Source organism: Acomys minous (assembly GCF_964271855.1).
Source record: "Acomys minous genome assembly, chromosome: 8".
In the NCBI taxonomy this organism is placed as follows: Eukaryota; Metazoa; Chordata; class Mammalia; order Rodentia; family Muridae; genus Acomys; species Acomys minous.
The window spans coordinates 107,106,295-107,127,482 of NC_140489.1; the positions used below are offsets into that span (position 1 = coordinate 107,106,295).

The 21,188-nt window shown below is 37.6% G+C and overlaps 1 protein-coding gene across 10 annotated transcripts in view; it reads left to right on the plus strand.

The window, feature by feature from the left end:
* The window catches only part of BIRC6 (baculoviral IAP repeat containing 6), a 182,042-nt gene that overhangs the window by 125,955 nt on the left and 34,899 nt on the right, over positions 1–21,188 (plus strand). For all 10 annotated transcript variants that reach the window (XR_014781399.1, XM_084793779.1, XM_084793781.1 and 7 more), the window contains 9 exons: positions 195–324; positions 2,221–2,352; positions 3,398–3,565; positions 4,618–4,791; positions 9,326–9,522; positions 11,446–11,746; positions 13,229–13,446; positions 16,196–16,360; positions 17,822–17,990. Coding sequence is in view for 9 of the 10 variants with exons in the window: in XM_084793779.1 (XP_084649905.1) it covers positions 195–324; positions 2,221–2,352; positions 3,398–3,565; positions 4,618–4,791; positions 9,326–9,522; positions 11,446–11,746; positions 13,229–13,446; positions 16,196–16,360; positions 17,822–17,990 (1,654 nt within the window). In the remaining variant the exon portion in view is untranslated. The remainder of the gene's footprint in view (positions 1–194; positions 325–2,220; positions 2,353–3,397; positions 3,566–4,617; positions 4,792–9,325; positions 9,523–11,445; positions 11,747–13,228; positions 13,447–16,195; positions 16,361–17,821; positions 17,991–21,188) is intronic.

A 21,188-nucleotide genomic window follows, 5' to 3' on the forward strand; every position in this document is an offset into this window, starting at 1 on the left:
CAGAATATTTGATACACTGTACTTACTGCCAATCTAAAAAGATGATGAACAATTCCTATGCAAAACACGCCACAGATATATAGAATATACACATCATCTGTATGCTTTTTAATTCTTCTATAGCTTTCATGTTGATTCCTGATAGTGATAGTATGAATCCTAAAACACTCACTTCTCAATAAATTTTTCCCCAGCTGTACAAAGGGAGAATTAATGCAACTAGCCACATCATCCAACACCCAATGTATGGAGCAGGCCATAAGTTTCGAACTCTTCATTTGCCAGTCTCAACAACATTATCAGATGTTCTTGATAGAGTTTCAGGTAAGTCAGATTTAAGTTTTAGTTTTTCCTTAATCCTGTTTCATGCATTTGAGCTTAATGAAAAAGATTTGTTTTTTATCTTATATGTATGGTTGTTTTGCCTACATATGTATATCTGGTACACATGTATGCAGTGCCTGCAGAGTCGAAAAGAGTATGTGTCAGGTCCTATGAAACTGGAGTTAGAATCAGTTCTAAGACACTGTTTGGATCTTGAGGACTGAACTTGGGTCCTCTGTAAAAGCAAGCAGCAAGTGCTCTTGGCCACTGGGCCATCTCTCCAGCCCTTTATAACTTTATTTTTATTCTTTCCACCCACTCAGAAGCTATTTCCAGAAAACTCTAAATATCTTCATAACTTGAAGAGAGACTATAATACTAATTAAGTAAGCAATAATGATTATTACCTTTAGCCAGTAATAGTCTTAGCTATGATGTCAGTGATGTTTTGTGATGACAGGACAAGAGTTAAAAATGCAAACAGTCCACTGAAAACCTTTAAATTTTCCCCACACGTAACCATCTGTAGTTGCATTAGTATATGGGTGGCAGGTTTCAAATTATTAAGTGTTTTCTGAATCTAGAGGTAAAAATCAACACATGGTCAAAAATGAAAGTAGGATTACTCAGTTACCCCATTGTTCATAATTTTTAGCAAAGCAAGCAGAGTGAACATTCTCTTCTAGGTGCTTGTAAAAAATTAACAATGTATCAATTAAAAAGCTACTTTTTTGTTGTTTTGTTTTTTAAGATGGGGTTTCTATGTTTAAAAGAGCTCTTTCTGTTTTGGAACTCACTTTGTAGACCAGACTAACTTTGAATTCACAGAGATCTGCCTGCTTTTGCCTCTTGAGTTCTTAGACTAAAGACGTGTACTTCTAGGCCTGACTGGAAAAAGCTGCTATTAGTAGCACTGTGAACATCAGCTTTAGATAGACAGAGTTTACAGCCTCTGAGAGGTTCTAGTTGTTGAGCAGATAAAACAATTTCTTTTGATGAATAAGAGCTGTAATTTCTAGAGATATGCTTGTAAGAAGTCCCTAAAACCACTTATAATTATGTATGTGTTAGATTTAAAAGTAAGCTGGCAATGTGTATGTGTTATGGCATTAAAAAAAAATAGTATGTGCCTATCTGCATTCTTAAGAGGAAGATGAATGTTTTCCAGGGAACTAGTGAAAGAAAAGGTGGGAGTTGTCCATTAATCACATGAAAATCCATAGCTTGAAAATTAAAGACAGCTTGAAAAAACTGAGAAGATGCTTACTTCAGTAGCACATATACTAGAATTAGAATGAATCAGAGATTAGCAGCGCCCTTGCACAAGGATGACGCTAAACTACATGAAGTGTTCCATGTCTAAACAAAATGAAAAAATGTTGGGAGTTGTTAGCATTTGAGCGTAGTAAGTCATACTATATAGGTGAAGCTGATCACTCTTAGAAAATAAAGTAAAAGAATTTTCTTCCAAGCCAGTTACGATGGCTCATAGCTGTAAAACAAGTTTCTGGAAGCTGAGGCAGGAGGATTACTAGAGCCTGGGAATTAGTTTCAGTATCAGAATGAGCTGTGTCATAGCAAGAAAAGATAGGCTGGGCATGGTGGCGCATGACTTTAATCCCAGCACTTGGAAGGCAGAGGCCGGCGGACTTGCTGTGAGTTCGGGGACAGCCTGGTCTACAAAGCAAGTCCAGGACAGCCAGGGCTACACAGAGAGAACCTGTCTCAGAAAAATACAAAACAAAACAAAACTCCCCAAAACTAGTTTGTTCCTTATTTTTTGTTTTTTAATTTAGAAACGGCAGCTTATCTAGTGCAACAATACTAACAAATGCTGTTGCTTTCCTTCTGGATGATGTAGAAAAACACTGTATTTTAGACAGTATTTTCTTACAGATACACCAAGTATTACAGCTAAACTAATTAGTGAGCAAAAAGATGATAAAGAGAAGAAGAACCATGAAGAGAAGGAAAAGGTCAAGGCGGAAAATGGATTTCAGGATAACTACAGCGTTGTTGTTGCTTCTGGTATGCTTTCTACTTTCTGTCATCGTTATTTTTCTTGGGTTTCAATATATATAGCACCTTGTATTTACAGAAAACATCATATAATAAAACAAATGTGCTCATGGGAAATTGCACTTACATTTTAATACTGTTTTTTTAAATCTTGTACCAGAAGTCTCCGTCTGTAGAATCACTTAACCTGTTATTGCCCAGATGTTGCTTACTGTACTCCATCAGGAACTGAGCATGTATGAATAGAATATATATTGAACTTTAATTTGATAAAGTAACCTTACCACAATATGAATTGTACCTGAAAAAGTCCATCGTTTTTGTTTAACATCTCTCTTTAAGCATGTATTAAAGCAAAAGTAAAAAGAGTTTCCTGGTTTTCATTATGTAAACTATTTAAAGATTTAAATGTAAAAAAAAAAAAGTTCCTAGTATTGGCTTTGAAAAAGAAAAATATTATCAAGGGTAACTGTTTCTTTTGTAGGATTATATCTTTCCCAGAATTGAGATGCTTTTAGTTCATTCATTCATACATACATACATACATACATACATACATACATACATAAAATAAAAATAAGGTGAACAGAGACTGAGAGAGATTTGTGAACTTAGAATGCTTCTTAATCAGGATATTGGCATATTGTCCCTCTTTGTCATATCATATATGAGGTTTCTTACACCTATTTTCCAAACTACTTTTGTTTTGTTTTTTTGAGACAGGGTTTCTCTATGTAGCCTTGGCTGTCCTGGACTCCATTTGTAGACCAGGCTGGCCTCTAACTCAAAGTGATCCACCTGCTGGGATTAAAGACATGCACCACCACGCCCAGCTCTGGAATCCCTATTTTATTAAAACTTTTTAGAAGCTTTTTTTTTTTAAGGGGGGAGGAGTTTGAGGCAGGGTTTCTCTGTATAGCCCTGTCTGTCCTGGAACTCACTCTATAGACCAGGGTGGCCTTAAACTCAGAGATCCACCTGACTGTTTTAGAAACTTTTACTTTGGTATCTTAACTACAAAAGATAAAAAGCCTAACCAATTATTATCTTTAAGGGCTGAAATCACAGTCTAAACGTGCTGTGTCAGCTACGCCACCGCGTCCACCGTCCAGGAGGGGAAGAGCAATTCCTGATAAAATAGGAAGTACTTCCTCAAGTGCAGACTCTGCGAACAAAATAATCACTGTCCCAGTGTTTCACCTGTATCACAGACTCTTGGCAGGTAACATTCATATTGAGTAAACAACAGGGCAAATTCTGAGACTTAAAACTGCATAAATCATGTGTTTAATCTGTTGTTTTTCATGACATAAATGAGGTACTAAGAATTTTTGCACATAGTTCCTTTTAGGTAGAATTAAGTGCACAAAGACATTTAAAATATCTGTTCTAATGTCATAGTTTTTTGTTTTTTGTTTTTTGTTTTCCTACTTTTTGATTGTTTGAGACAGGATTTCTCTGTGTAGCTTTGGCTGTTCTGGATTCCCTTTGTAGACCAGGCTGACCTAAAACTCACAGAGATCCTCCTGCCTCTGCCTTCTGAGTGCTGGGTTTGCACGTGTGTGCTGCCATGCCTAGCTCTTTTTTTCCTACTTTTATATCTTCTTTACCTGTGCTGTGAGCATAGAGGATAAGATGAAGAAGTCGTATCAGATAAGTTTTATAGGTATAATTCTACTTGAGGATTTCAAGATAGAGCATTGGCAATTAGCATATTCTAGATAAAGTTTTTGACCAGTGCTTTTCATCTGATAATGTAATATTTATTTTTGTCTTCTGCCTTAGTCTTTATTGCTAACTAATGCTGAATGATATCCTTTCTTAACTTCGTATCCTCAGTTTATAGCAAAGGTCAAGAAACTGTGACTGGTTTGTTACTTAGTGTGTCCCTTTGTGAATAATATTTTATTATAATACATTTGTCATGTATTATCCTTAGCTGGAGGTAGTAATTGCAGTCACGTGGGCCCCATACTGTAGAAAATTTGTTACCTAAGCCCCTTTCAAAACTATTTGCAAATGTTATATTTTAGAATATCTGCTATTTCATTTGTTTGACCTTCCCCTGGGCATTCTCTATAGTATGTTGGAAACAATTTGACTTTATAGTCTTCCCCATGGATAATTTTAAACTGTTTTGATAATTAGGTATATTTATCAAACTTTTGTCCATCTCTAATTTATTACAAATAATAATCTTAATTAAGAAAATCATGTCAAGTAAAAATGTTTCCCTCTTCAACTTTATTTTAACTTATTTATGTCATTTTTTAGGTCAGCCATTGCCAGCCGAAATGACACTTGCCCAGCTTTTAACTCTCCTCTATGACCGAAAACTTCCTCAAGGTTACCGTTCAATAGATCTTACTGTTAAATTGGGATCAAAAGTCATTACAGATCCAAGTTTATCAAAAACAGATTCTTTTAAAAGACTACACCCTGAAAAAGGTATGTACATGATACTCCTTTAAAATTTGCAGTCCAGTGGTGGTAAGATGGCTCAGTCAGTAGTACCCGCTGTCCAAGCAGTAAGATCCAAGTCTGATCTTCATTCACATAATAAAGCTGAATGTGATATCTCCTGCTTGTAATCCTCCTGATGCTGAGAGGTGGAGACAGGACCAGCCCTAACATGCACTAGCCAGCTCACCTACTTTACTTGGTTGAGCTCCAGGTTTTTGTTTGTTTGTTTGTTTGTTCTTTCATATATATTTATCTTATTATACATGCATAAAACAAACTACATACAGCAGAAAGAACCATGTGATAATCATGAGTTCTAGAAATGTTACATTCATAGTCATTTGGCTATTTGTATTTATCAAACTTGTCTGGTTGGGCCTATATTTCTGAATGAAATTCAATATCTATCACATCTCATCTCTATTAACTTAAATCTTTTATCTTGATATAAAAGGTTCTTATTCCCTAACCAACTAAACTTGATTGTAAAACTAAACTATCAGGTCTTCAACACCCCTCAGAGACTTGAGAAGGAATAAAACTTAAATTCCTGAGTGAACCAGCAGTGCAGGCTAGTAGCTTCCAAATGAACAAATAGACTGAGACAGTTTACTGCCTGAACAGTCACCCAAGAGTATAACGTTGGAGCCTCATCTTTAGCCTTCTGGCCCAATGTCTCTGCCAGACTTGTTCGCAAGGCAGGAAGTATTGAGGACTTGCTTATCCTGTCTTGGCAGAGTTCGGCCATCGACTCTGCCTGTGTCTAAGCTGCCTAATTTTAGGCAGAATTCTGTCTGTGGCAGGAATGAGGACATTTTGCCCAGTGGCTGGTTTGTCACGTTTGAAGCCATCTCCATAAGGAGGCTCTTTGATGCTCATCATCTTCTTTGAGGTTGGCTGGGTGTTGCCAGCAGTTAACTTGCCTTGTTATCAAAGAACCGTTAGGATAATAAAAACATCTTTAAATGCCATATTTTGCATTTCTCTGTGTGTCATATTCTTTGAGGCTTTTGAAGACCTTATTAACTATTTTACCTCATATATCTATAGAGTCATATCTATCTGTTAGACCTAGGATATATATTCTTGTGCTAGAATCTGACAAGTATTTGACATGCCCATGTTTTGTATCAATATACTAAATTCTATATCAATGACTTACACATAACCTTCATTCTGAGTAACAGTTAAGGCCTTGAGTTCAGGAGTAGGTTCAATCATCTACCTTTTGTTCTATCCTCTCTCTACATTTCTATCTCTCCCTTTCCTTCTTTTCAGCTCCTATCTCCTTACCTACGGATGAAAGCTAAAGGAAAAGATAGACGTCCCTGAGCTCAGCTTTGTTTTTTCTCTGTATAAGACCAATAATAACTTATAAACACCTCCCAATGAAAATAAGCATTTGTAGACCAAGTGAACAAACAGAAACCTACCTGACCCCCCTTAGAGGAAATGGGATATTGTTCTCTTAAGGTTTCTTCAGGCTACATTGGAGCTAATAATACCTTAGAAGGGGCCCCAAAAATTGAGGAAAATGGTTAAGCAAACCAGGATTGCATTTGTGGTCCAAACTGGATCAGAAGCTTTCTACACTGCTGTCCGGGAAGCTGTCCAAATCTGATGGGTAACAGCAACAGAGTCATCCAGGGCTAGAGCAAGAAGGATGCAGGATGTCAGTGTCCACCATGCTGAGAGGAATGAATCCTGTCAGGTCTGATCCAGCATCAGTGTCCGGTTCTTTTGTTCTGAAAACATAATTTCTTACAAGCATTATACAGTTCTAACATTATAATTGTATAAGGTGTGCAGGACACACAGAACAATTAAGGCTAGTTCTCTGCTCATTGTATGAGCCAATGTAAAGCGTCTGCAAATCTTCCTTCATGCCATACTAAGAATGGCCTCTATTAATAAGCCAAAGAGAATCTGTGGCCAACACAAAGCCTCTTTATGCATTTACAGATCTCCAGGTTTTAAAGAGAAATCCCATCCTCAAAAAAAGTAAGGTCAATGAATGGCATTTAAGAATGGCAACCTAGGCTGACCTCTCCTAATAATCATTTGCATGCTACCCCTCTTCCCCATCACATACGTACCCTTACAGAGCAAACAGCTTCCTAGTCTGTTAGGTCAAAGGTGGTATTTTTGCTGCTATTAAGATAATGACTCAATTTAAAATTGACCAGTTATTTTCGAATATCAACTTAATGGTACTTTCTTTGACTTATTTGTAAATGTTGAAAATCAAGCATTTTATTTGGAAACTGTTCATTCATCTTAGATTATCACTTCAGATTGGTACATATTTCCTTTATGACAATTTTAAAAGAATTATTATAATCAAGTTATAATCTCGATTTGTAATTTACAGATCATTTATGTTGAACTGCTTTCAAAGCTCATAGATTTTCCATACCTAAAGAGTATCATGTGTTTTATCCTGTTTTACTTGCATAGTCTATTAAATATCTTTATATGTATATGCTTTAAATATGTTACTTCTTTATAGATGAGTAGGGAAAAGTATATACTAGCTTATTGAGTGTGCTCATTCTATTTTTTTTACCACCTACATGCTGGATAAGTAATTTATTTTATGGTGTGAATATTTGAACACACTAAACTTTGTATTTTTCTCATGATTAAAGTTTAGTTTTTAGTTATGGGCTATTTGTATTCTTTAGTAGATCTTAGTATATTTTCTTTCATCAAATTTTCAGCAGGATTATTTGTAACAGTCTTTATTGTGTTGCATAAATTTTCTTTAACTTTTATTTTTTTAATTTTATATGTATAATTGTTTTGCCTACCTATGTATATGTACCATGTGTGTGCCTAGTACAGCTACAGGTGGCAGTAGCCTATCATGAGTGTTCTGGGAATGGGACTCAGGTCCTCCTCAAGAGCAGCAAGTACCCTTAATCCCTGAACCACCTCAAGCCTTCTCTTTCCCTCCGTCTGTCCCTCCCTCCCTCCCTCCCTCCCCCTTCTTTCTTTTGTTCTTTATTGTGCCTTTTTAAAAATGTATTGTATTTTATTTGGGTTCTAGTATCTCATTCTCCCTTCTCCACCCTAATCCCTTCCAACACCCTAACACCAGGTAGGAGGAAAAGAAGGTTAGGAGGGAGAGGGGGCTTATGCAGTCGTTAGCTACTTCCTGCTGGTTAGGGAGCAGCAAGTCCTGCTTCCTTGCAGCAAGTCCAATCTTCTTTTCAGGATATCCAACTTCTTCTGTCAAACTGCATCAGTGGTATCTAAGAGCAGCAGGCAGAGAGACCAGCATTCTTTCTCTGGGACCCCTGTCTCTCTCTTTGCTCTGGCATTTATTCTCCTTCCAGAGTCCTCAGAACTAAACTATCTGCAGCTAGCAAAGACCACATGAGGCAAATAGTTTGCTGCCTGGACAATATGAATTAGCCCCATATCCCACACCTCAGATTAAAACAAAAACATGTGGGCTGGAGAGATGGCTCAGAGGTTAAGAACACTGTTCTTCCAGAAGTTCTGATTTCAATTCCCAGCACCCACACAGTGGCTCATCTATAATGAGATCTGGTGTGCGGATGACACGCAGGCATAACACTGTATACATAATATATAAATCTTTTTTTAAAATGCCTATTCATTTAAAAAAAACATGTTTATATAATATAACTTGACTTTTTAAAGATACCTAAGCTTCCACAACTGTTCTTTCTTATTTTTACAAACTCTCGGTCTTGAATGTACTAGCTTATTTGATGAACATACTGGCCTTTTTGTTTGTTTGTTTACCTCATAAAAAATTTAAAGGTAAATCAACATTGTATAATTTTCAGTTTTTAGTAAGAGAAGTTATTGTCATCATTTACTTTCCCTAGTTGGATTGGGTATAGCTTGCATGCATTTGTGCTAGGAATCTTTTTGGAGGTCTTTTATAAAACAGTACATCCTAGAGCTATGGTTCTTAGAACTTAGAGCTAAAGGAAAGTATTCTTTAGTTTCAGTGTACTTAAGAATCACCCACAAAACCAAGGTAAAATGTAGGTCTGTTTTCATTAGAGCACCTTGGGCGGAACGTGAGGGCTTATGTTTCACATATGCTCCCCAGGGAATATGCAGGCTGTTTGTTGGTCTGTGAGTCATGCTTTGAGGAAGGCAGTATCAGAAGCCATTTAAAGTCATCGAGTTTAATGACTTTGATACACAGGTTCTTTAGTTCTTTAATGCAGTAAAACCTAAATACTTATGGCATTTGTACTTTTTTGTTGTTATTTTCCTTCAAAAATTAATTTGTGTGTGTGCTGCAACATTCTTGTGGCAATTAGGACAACTTTTTAGGGCCAAGTCTCCTTCCACTGTGAATTCCTGGGGTTAAACTTAGGTTAGGCTTACACAGTAAGTACTCCTTTACCCGCTGAGCACCTCACTACTCCTGCTCCTTCTTTTTACACAGTTTATGTTTTTATAAATGAAAGCATATTGTGCACATACATAGGCTACTTTTACATGCTGAGTTTTTGTGTAATGTATTATATAGAGCATGGAGATTTAATTGGCAGCTGTCCAGAAGATGAGGCTCTTACTCCGAGTGATGAGTGCATGGATGGAGTGTTGGATGAATCTTTGCTGGAAACCTGTCCCATTCAGTCGCCATTACAAGTTTTTGCAGGAATGGGTGGCCTGGCCCTTATTGCAGAGAGACTGCCCATGCTCTATCCAGAAGTGATTCAGCAGGTAAGCTAAGCCCCTTACCACGGTTTATCATGGCATAGTTAAGGTCTCTGTTCTTTAAGATGGTTGCATTAACCGAAGGAATATTCTTGGCCTTATGATCTTTGATTACTAGATACGTCACAGATTGGCTTCTATAGAATTTAGAATGTATGAGGGTCATTGGGAATAAAGAACCTCATTAGCATTAGGAAGGTTGAAAAATAATTCTAGGGTCTATGTCTAAAATGTATGTTGTATTGCATTGTCTTATCTCTGTAGTCAACTTATAATAGTTTTTTTCCTTATAGCTATGATGTCTTAAAGGGTTAAGAATAGATGTTTTGTCAATATGGAAACTTACATATACATACATATGTATACATGAGTTTCTTAGGTTTATTTGTAGATTATGCCTGGAATGAGGACTCTCCCTAACAGTAATTGTATCTCCACTATAAGAAATTTTGGCTTCATGAAATTCAGAATCATGACCAAGAAATGTACTGAAAAGCTTAAAATGTCATGTTGTACTAGAAAATGGTGGGAAATTCTCAAAGAGTGATGCAAACAATGTTAAAAGGATGCAGAAGACTGCTTTAAGGGGATCTCATTACCAAATCTGATTGCATTAGGTTATCAAAATAAATAGTCTATAGTAGAATAAAATTAGAATGCAAAGTGATACTCCGTGAGTTAGGTGGGAAGAAAGGATATTTTCCTAAAATTTAAGCACTAGATAATATTGAAAGAATGACAAGAATTAGGGGGAAACACCGGTAGCTATGATTTCAAGGAAGTGAGGTTTCTATTATTTTGTTTTTTTAACTTATACTTTTTTGAGATTATAATGTATTACATCATTTCCCTTTTCCTTTTTCTTCCTCCAAGCCCTCTTATGTACCCCTTCTTGCTCTCATGGCCTTTTTTCATTCACTGTTATTACATACATATGTGGGTATATGTATATATTCCTAAATATAGAAATGTAATTTGCTTTGTCTATAGAATGTTCCTTGTTGCCTGTTTTTAGGGCTGACCATTTAGTGTTGGATGATCATTTGGTGTGCTTTTCGCTGGGGAAGACTATTTCTCCTACTCTTAGTATGCCTTAGCTGCCTGCCCTTGGTTATTTGCGTAAGGCTGATGCCTCATGCACCCTCGCCTGTTCCTCTGGCTCTAACAGTCTTTCTTCCCATTCTTCCACAGTATTTCCTGTGCCTTAGGTCTGAGAGTGTTTCCTAGATATATCCATTGGGATTGGGATTCACACTGCATTTTGATAGACTGTTTTCTGTAATGGTCTCCATCTGTTGCATAGAGAAGTTTCTTGGTGAACTTTATGCTAATGTGGAGGTTGGAAAGATTGTTCAGTCATCATAATGTCTTACTGCTCTTTAGAGGATTTGAGTACTTCGGTATGAGGTGGTTCATAAACTGTCTCTGCCTCTAGCTCCTAGGGACATGACATATTCTTCGGGCCTCTAAGGGTTTCCATACATACAGCATGGACTCACACAGACAGTCACACATATATATAAATTTTTAAAAAGGGTCTCATATGATGATATGCTTTTAATTCCAGCTCTCTGGAAGTAGAGGTAGGCGGGTCTGTTGAGTTCTAGGCCAGCCAGAGCTACATATAAAAATAAAGAAATAAATTAATTAACAAAATGAAATACTAGTACAAGTGAGTGCATTAGTTTGGTGAAGTACAAGTTGTTTACATGTTTTTTTGAAGAATCTGTCTGTAGTGATTTCATAAATTATAAATATGAAATACAGTTCTAATGTAGATGCACTTGATAGATACTGCCGTACTCACACTGTCATATCCTTCTTGTATTTGTTACCTCATTTTTAAAACATAAAGAATTTTTTTGAACTCTTTTGTTTGATCCCAATATTGAAACATGGAAATAGCTAAACACTTCACTTTTTCTTCAGGTGAGTGCTCCAGTGGTGGCATCTACCACTCAAGAAAAACCAAAGGATAGCGACCAGTTTGAATGGGTGACCATAGAACAATCAGGTGAACTAGTTTATGAAGCTCCAGAAACCATCGCAGCTGAGCCTCCACCTGTTAAGTCAGCAGTGCAAGCCACTTCTCCCATACCTGCCCATTCTCTGGCTGCTTTTGGATTATTTCTTCGTCTTCCGGGCTATGCTGAAGTGCTCCTGAAAGAGAGAAAACATGCCCAGTGCCTTCTTCGATTGGTATTGGGAGTTACAGATGATGGAGAAGGCAGTAAGTGATTAGAGTTACTACTTAAATTTATCAACACACACACATATAGGTTGGATAAATTTGTCCAGATTATTTTCTGTTCTTATTTGTCTTTATATTAAAGCTGTTTACATGATTTGTCATTAGTGTTGAGTTTTTCAGGATTAAACATTAATAAATTTCATATTAAGTTTATAAATTCCATGCTGAATACTCACAGACCCACTAAGTGACATTGGAGTAATGTGATCAGGAAGTAGGACTGTCTTCTGGCCACTGTAGTAGGAAGTGTGAGAACATACTGACTCTTGACGAATAGGAGGAAGATTTGAGCTGAGTGTTATTGGAGCCTTGGAGGTGTGAGGCTGTTTCTTCACAGATGTGTAAGTGTGAAGCTATATAGTGTTTTTGGTGGTGTTCTGAAGGATAGGCAAATTAAGTTTGGGGTGGGAATTTCAGACTTGAAGAGTTGAAAGCAGTGTTTGGAGACTCAATATATGAGAAGGGAGGAGCTACCACAATAAAATCTGTATGAAAGGCACTTTTTGAAAGTTGTGATGGTGACACATGCATGTAATCCCAGAGCTCAAGAGTTTAGTGGCTGTAGAGTCAGTATTTCAGAGCTGCTTTTGACTATGTACAGAGTTCACTAACAGCCTGCACTACATGAGGGTCTGTGTGAAGCAGCAATGAAAATGCCTCCTTTAAGAAAGGTTGTTAGCTAGGCATGGTGGTGCACGCCCGTAACCCCAGCACTAATGGAGGCAGAGGCAGTCAGATGGCTGTGAGTTCAAGTCCAGCCTGGTCTAAAAAGCAAATCCAGGACAGCCAAGGCGGTGGCGGCGGTGGCTGCTGCTGCTGCTGCTGCTGCTGCTGCTGCTGCTGCTTCTTCTTCTTCTTCTTCTTCTTCTTCTTCTTCTTCTTCTTCTTCTTCTTCTTCTTTTCTTTTTCTTTTTTTTTTCTTTTTTTGAAACAGGGTTTCTCTGTGTAGCCCTGGCTGCCCTGGAACTTGCTCTGTAGATAAGGCTGTCCTCGAGCTCAAAGAGTTCCACCTTCCTCTGCCTGCCAAGTGTTGGGATTAAAGGCATTAGCCAGCAGTTACTTTCTGATGGTTGTAAGAAATTTCTTCTTCTTGGTACACACTTTTAATCCCAGCATTGGGTAGGGAGAGGTAGAGATAGTCAGCTCTTTGTGAGTTGGAGGCTAGTGGGGCTATATAGAGGACTCTGTCTTTTAAAAATAAAAAAGAATTAGATTTAATTTCACATTCTAGCTAATAATATTTTGTCAGTGATAGCTATTACATATCTGTAAACTTACAGAGTTTGTATTTGCTATCTTACAGAGACTTTCTTGATATTTTAATAAAGATAATATTCTCACTTCAGCATGCTTTTTAATAAATTTAGTGATAAAACCTTACTTTGTCATTATTACTTGTGACCCTGTGTATAACTACTTATTTTCAAGTATTTTTAACTTCAGTTCTCTTCTCTTTCAAAGGCCACATTCTGCAATCTCCATCAGCCAACGTGCTTCCAACCCTTCCTTTCCACGTTCTGCGCAGCTTGTTTAGTGCTACGCCCTTGACAACTGATGATGGTGTGCTTCTGCGGCGGATGGCTCTGGAAATTGGAGCAGTGCACCTCATTCTTGTCTGTCTCTCAGCTCTGAGCCATCATGCACCGCGAGTTCCAAACTCTAGCCTTAACCAAACCGAGGTAGGTTTCATTCAAATTTTTTTCTTTTCCTTTTCTTTCTTTCTTTCTTTCTTTCTTTCTTTGTTTATTTTGTTTGTTTGTTTCTTTGTTGTTTTGTTTTTCAAGACAGGGTTTCTCTGTAATCTTGGCTGTCCTAGACTCTTTTTGTAGACTAGGCTGGCTTTGAACTCAGAGAGATCCATATGCCTCTGCCTCCCAGAATGTTGGGATTACATGCATACAGCTTTCATTCAAATTCTTTTAAGTCAGTGGTTCTCAAGCTTCCTAATGCTGTGACCCTTTAATACAGTTCCTCGTGTTGTAGTGACACCCAACCATAACATTATTTTTGCTGTTACTTCATAACTGTAATCTTGCTACTGTTATGAATCGTAATGTAAATATCTGTGTCTTCTGATAGTCTTATGTGACTCCTGTGAAAGGGTTGTTCCACCCTCAAAGGGTTGTGATCCACAGGTTGAGAAGCACTGCTTTAATTTATGAAAAACTAAACTTAATTGATAAGAATATGAAGTGTATAAAATATAAAATAAGAATATAAACTTCAAATTTTAGAATTTGGAGTTCTAGTTTATGATTAATGCTTGACACCTGAAAAAGAAACTTATCACTTGTTTTTTTCTGCCAGCCTCCTCAGAAAAATCAAGTTAAGAAATCTGATTTAAAACCAGTTTAAGAAATGGTTAATGTGGTTGCAGAGCTAGCTTGGTGTTGGAGAGCACTCTGTTGCTCTTGCAAAGGACCCCGTTCCATTCCCACCGCCCATGTGCTGTTTCATAGCCATCCGTAGCTCTACTTCCAGAGGGTCTGATGCTCTCCTTTGACTTCTGGGGCACTGAGCATGTCCATGGTGCCCATACGTGCAGGCAAATACTCACATGTAAAATAAGAAGCAAATACATTGAAAAGAATAGAAAGAAAGAAATGGCTAGAGTCTTCCCAGTTGTCAGGATATTTTGATGTCCTTTAGAGAATCATATTATTGAGTGGTAAATTACCTAGTATAGCAACCCCATCCTTCCCCCCCCCCCAAAAAAAAACCACACGCAGTAGGGAAAAAAGTCCTTATTTCACTTTGGTTTGGGTGTATCTATATATCCAAATCTGAAAATGTTTTTGAATACAAAGATGAGATTAGTATACAAATACTATATTGGGGGATGCTCACCAGTAAAGTCTTTGTGAGCTTAGGTCCTGAGTTTGTGTCTCCAGAACCCATGTGAAAAGCTGCATGAGTTGGCGTACACCTTTGTCCCCATGCTCAGGGAGCCAGACTTTCTATCCAAATTCAGCCTCAGGTCAGTGAGAGACCTTGTCTCTAAAGTAAGACGGAGAAAGCAGATTGCAGTGATTAGCATGTTTACCACCTCAAACAATTGACATTTCTTCATGAGGTTATTCAAAATCCTCTCAGCTTTTAAAAATATACATTATTTCCCAACTTAGTCTTTCTGTCCCACTGTAAAATCACAACTCACCTTTTTTGTGTGTGTTGTTAATTTAGTCGTTTTTCTGGTTTTTATACAGTTCTCATTTTTAATACTTGAAATAAATATTTTTATATTCTTACTTTTTAAGACTGTGTGTATGTGTGTCTTTTGGTCAAGTGATACCTTGAGCTCAAACTCAGTTCGTTAGGCTTCTCCAGAAGTGTCTTTAGCTAATGAGCTATTTCATTCTCTTTGTACTCAGATCTTTTAAAATATAAAAATCAGTTTATTGCAAAAGAAGCTACACAGCTAGATTAATACAGCCATTCAGACACACATTCCCTCAGTCTAAACTCTTCACCTCTCAGTGAGCCTCTATTTAGTGAGCCATGTAGCTCTTTGCTTAGCATTTACAGTGTTATTCTCAATTACATTTTTATGCACTTAGCCACCCCCAAAAAAAAATGAAAGAAAAGGAAAAATCCATGACACAATTAAAACTAGAAAACCAGTTAGCTTTGTATCTTCTTGTATGACACCAGGGTGTCTGTTACCTAATGCTACCTTTTCTTGGTCTACTTTCTAAGGGTAATCACATATCTATGTTTATATAAATAAACACATGCATTATAAAATATAATCTGTTTAGGCAACAGAGTGCATGGAATTTTTTTTTCTTCCTGAGATTGAGACTCATTTATTGCTACCTGTTCCAATCACATTTTGAACAACAACAAAATGATTGAGATATGTTTCTTCTAGAAATAGACGTAGTCTGCCTTGCTTGATTGAGAATGTCATTTTAGTGTTTTGATGAAATCTCCTGAAGTAGTTTTTCACTGGAGCCCTAAAATGGTCTGACTTATGACCCTTTCCCTTTCTATGTGTTCTGTTTGGTTTTGAGTCATTGGTCCTGTGAGCCTTAGGTCATTTGCCCTTTCTTTTCCTAACACACTCTCTGGTTTTCTTTTGCTTAGCATTTAATATTTACTTATGTAGCATACATTAGTATACCTTTTTGTAGTTAAATAGTATTCTTTTGACTGGTTAATATATTCATTCATTGGTAGGCATTTGCGATCTTTCTGTTCTTGGATTGTGGTGAACAGTTTTGCTGTGAACATGTATATACAAATGTTTATTTTAGCACCAATTTTCGTTTCACTGGGTATATGGCTAGGGATATTTCAGTAATTAGTTTTCAATATTTGATGAATGGCCAAACTGATTTTTATTTGGTTAGTCTGTTAGACAGTCCCACTGATAAAATTTTTTAAACAAATAAAACCTAACACTAGTAATTTTCTTTTTCTTCAAAGCCACAGGTGTCAAATTCTCACAACCCTACATCAGCAGAAGAACAGCAGCTGTACTGGGCCAAAGGGACTGGCTTTGGCACAGGTTCCACAGCGTCAGGGTGGGACGTGGAACAAGCCTTAACCAAGCAGAGGCTAGAAGAGGAACATGTGACCTGTCTTTTGCAGGTGTGTTTACATTTGTCAGTTTTAATGGTAACCATTCAATTATTTTTTTATTCGATCTGCTTCTTATACATTGATGACTTACTCAATTCATTCTTAACATTTTTTCCTTCTTTTGTTGAGATGTTTCATGTATTCTAGGCTGGCCTTGAACTCTCATCCTCCTTTCTCCACCTTTGGAGTGCAGTCATGACAAGTGAGCTCCAGCATTCTTATCTGCCTCATGCTCGCTTTTGTTTTCTTCCCCACATACATTATAAAGCCATAGGTTAACGAATGGTCTTTCATACTTATAATTCTATATATTTTCCCTCTCAATTAGCTTCTCACCAGAGAGGAAAGTGAGATAATACAGTTATCCTTTGATTTCAAAGTGGTATCTACCTGCTAGTCATCCCTTTGTCTTAACTTAGAGCCTGTGGCCTCCTGTGTTAAAAATATAGTATTTATACTTGATTCTATGCCGGGACTTCACAGCTGCTAAGCATGTACCGAGCCACTGAGCTGTACCTATAGCTCACTTTCAGTTCTCTTTTTCAAGTTGTTCTATAGTATTTCCAGAATCAAGCAAGTTGAAAATAGGAGAGAACATCTTAATATTATAGAAACAAACAACAACTAACTGAAATTGCTGCCATTTTGAGGGTATTTTCCACAGTTCTAGGATGGTATGCTCACTCTAGTATAGAATTCTAAGTTTCTAGCACTCTCAAACTGAGAGCAAGGATTGGGGATGTAACTAAGTAGAATGTCTGCCTAGCATTCATGGAACCCCTTGATTCAGTTGTCAGTACTGCAGAGAATTGAGAAGGGTGCCATTTTCCTGTGATCCCAGCCCTGAGGAGTTAGACACAGGGAGGTCAGAAGTTCAAGATTATGCTCAACTGCATAGCAAAGTGGAGGCCAGAGGATGAGTCCCTCAAAAAGGGAAAGAAGCCCAAAGGAGACAGTGAATAATGTACGCGTTTCTGGCAGTGGTCTAGTCACTAGCTCTATCTAGTGTGTTGCTGTCCTTAGGTCGCTTCCCTTGTAGCTACCAGAGAGCACCTGTACTGTGTAAGCAGCACTCAGAAAAACAGCCCTTTTTCTTCTGAAAGTATAAGCAGAAATGTCCTATTTTAGCCAGCTTTGATGTCTCACGCCTATAATCCCAGCACACAAAGTTGAGATGTGAAGAGCACTGAAAAAATCAAAGGCTACCCTGTTGGGAAACCCAACTTTGAGGTTTGTCAGCACCTTATAGGGAAAAGCTGTCTTCAAATAAAAAGTACATAATCACAATATATTATATGAAAAAAATCTATATTCAGTTTTTAAAAAAAAAAAAAGTCTTCTATTCAAACATAAGAGTATCAGACATTGGTTATGTAGTAAATGTAATATGTATTCTTGAATCTGCTGTGGTCAAGTGTCTAATAACATTATTGGAGTATATGAAGCTGAACTCCAATTTCTGTAATTTAGGTTCTTGCAAGTTACATAAACCCTATGAGTGGTGCTGTAAATGGTGAAGCCCAGTCATCTCATGAGAGCCGAGGACAGAACAGCAGTGCTCTGCCCTCTGTGCTTCTGGAGCTTCTCAGTCAGTCCTGCCTCATCCCAGCCATGTCCTCCTACCTACGAAATGACTCTGGTAAGTCACTGTGTGGCAGACTTCAATCTTCATGATGATACTCTGGCATAAATATGGTGGATTCTGTTTCATTTTCAGGAAGGTATGCAGGTACATCCAGTGTACATACCATTATATACAATGATAACATGAAAATAAGTTAATGAAAAATTAAGTCCATGATGGCAAGATTTTGAAATGAGATAAAAAGGACTATAGATACTTACTTTGTCAATATGCAGCTGATTAAGGATTATTTTGTAATGTACATACATATAACGTGACACACATGAATGTGTTGGACTTTCATCTTGTTGATCCTTCTTTCCTATTCCTATCTCCCTCACACTGCTCCTGTCTTCCCAAGGAGTCCCTCTTCTATCTCCATGTCTTTTTTACTATACTTAAAAAAACAAAAAACAAAAAACATTAGATTTATTTATTTTGTGTGTGTGTGTGCACAAGTACACAAATGCACATACATGCCAAGATGCACCTGTGAAAGTCAGCTCAGGAGGAGCTCCTCTTTCCACCATGTAGGTGCCATGTGTCCAGCTCAGGTTTTCAGTGCTGTATCCATTGAGTCATCTTCCTTTGTAGTCTTTGATTATATTTCAGTGTAGTGTTGGTTTGTACTTTTGTTTGTTTGTTTGTTTTGTTTTTTTGGTTTGTGCTTCTTGATGGACAATCATTGTGAAAGTCTGTTGGCCATTTGGCCTCTTATTTAAAAATATTGGCTAAGTTCATTTGTCCATTCATTGGCTCAATTCTTTGACTTGGGAGTTTTATTTAACAGAGTAGGTAGGAGTATCATACGCTCATAAAAAAGAATTATACAAAAAAAAAATCTAGTAAAGTGAAAAAGTGATTATTTTTGCTAGAAATTTCTTAGGTAGATAGGAGAATATCGTATGAAGTAAGTTTTGGGTTTTCGTTTGTTTGTTTGTTTGTTTGTTTTTTGAGACAGGGTTTCTCTGTGTACCCTTGGCTGTCCTGGACTCGCTTTTGTAGACCAGGCTGGCTTCGAACTCACAGTGATCCACCTGCCTCTGCCTCCCAAGTGCTGGGATTAAAGGCGTGCGCCACCACGCCCGGTCCAAACTAAGCATTTTATACAATGTCAAAATCTTCATTTGTTGGCCAGTATTTTAACCATCAGGTAACATTCAGTAAGCCTGTAGTTACCACACTTACCACCAGGTGGAAGTACAGTGTCACTTATTGGAATGTCTAAACATTTTACAGGCAGATTACCTTTACTTAGGTATACTCTTATTTTGAAAAACAGTACTTTGTTGTGTCCTCCTCCTCCCAAGATAATGTCGTACGGCACATTAAATTACTTGGCACTCACTTAGTGGGGTATGCTAGCAACCCTTAAAGTATTAAAAAGTCTTTACATTTCAGTGCTAGTTTGAAAACATGAAAATTTCTTTTCAGAGTCAAATGAGAAATTAGGGTATTTTTCTTTGTGGCCGGGAAACTGGGGAAAGAGTCTTACCCTAAGGAGCCACAGAGCATGGAAAAGTCATAGAGGAAATTATAGATTTCATTTGTGAGGTTGGTCTTTTGTTAAAATCTTTATTTAACTTTTTGCCGAGGATCTCACTCTGTAGGCCAGCCAGTCTCAGACCATGCCCCTCCTGTCTCAACCTCCTTCCTTCTGGGACAGCAGAATGTGTAACGATCCAGGCTAACAATCAGCTACATGTGCACATCACAGATAATGAAGTATAGCAGGAGATTTTGAGAATTAAGACATAAGTGAGTATATACAATACAGGCAGTAAACCTTAAACCCCTACCCAGATCCAGCCAATGGTCAGAACATTCTCCACGGGTGAGTGGAGAGTGGGGGCTGACTTTCATATGAACTCTGGTGCCTCATATTTGACCATGTCCCCTGGAGGGGGAGAACTGGTGGCACTCAGAGGAAGGACAGCAGGTTACCAAGAAGAGACTTGATACCCTATGAGCATATACAGGGGGAGGAAATCCCCCTCAGTCACAGTCATAGGGGAGGGAAGTAAGGGGAAAATGGGAGGATACAAGGGATGGGATAACCATTGAGATGTAACAAGAATAAATTAATAAAAAATTAAAAAAAAAAAAGAATTCAGAGACCAAAAAAAAAAGAATTAAGTTGCAAGAAGAGCTTGACTTAATGTAAGTAGGGTTTGTTTTGTTTTTAAATGTATAATAATATTAGATACATCGAATAGTTGTGAGGCTCTTGCAGGCAGTTCTGTCTTACCCATCAACCATCTTCCCAGAATGTTACTATTTTTCATAGCTATAGCAAGTTATCAAAACGAACAGTTTAATACTAGCACATTGGCTACCTATAGACTACTTCTATCAAGATTTATTTTTTTCATGTCTGAGTTCTGTCTTGGTATCTAATCTAGGATAGCTTGTTGTTTTGAGTCATCCCATTTCTTCATTGTTTTCCTCTTGTTATTTCTTAGTATCCTTTTGTTTGCTGTGGTCGTTGCACTTGCCAAGAGAACTGGTTAGTTTCTCCTGAGACTTTCCAGATTTGGGGACTCTTTTATCCTGATTAAACTAGGTTATAGGTTTAGGTAAAAAATATGAGAAAAATAAAAGTTACATACCCAAAGAAAAATTAATTCCTTTCCCCAGCAACCAGTAATTGCCAATACCTCCTCAAGGGTGAAGTCTGTAGGCTCCTCCCATATAAATGCTGGAATGTTGAGTGACCATCTTATGCAGGTAGCCCTGCCACTTGTGAATTCCTCACTTAATGACCACATCATCTCAAGAAGACAGATCATATACTTCCTCCCCATTCCTGGATTTTACATTTCTCCTCCTCCTGTTTCATGATGTTTGCTAAAACTTGGGAGAGTTAATAAAGATATCCCATTTAGAATAATCAATTATTCTAAGCACTTTGGCCAGCTATGAATCTTTACATTGACTACTACCCACCATAGAAAGAAACCTCTCTGACCAAGCTGCACTAATCTATGGATATAAGCATCATTGTTTATAAAATAGGTTGATAATATGTTTAGTTAGCAAAATAACAATAGCCAGTCCCTTTCAACCTCCAGGGCCATTCCTAGATTTTTGACCAACTTTACAGTACCCAGGACCAATTCTCCCCTGTGGAGCAGGCCTCATGTCCAATTAAAAACTAGTTGCTAAGCTGGGCATGGTAGCTCATGCCTTTAATCCCAGCATTCGGGAGACAGA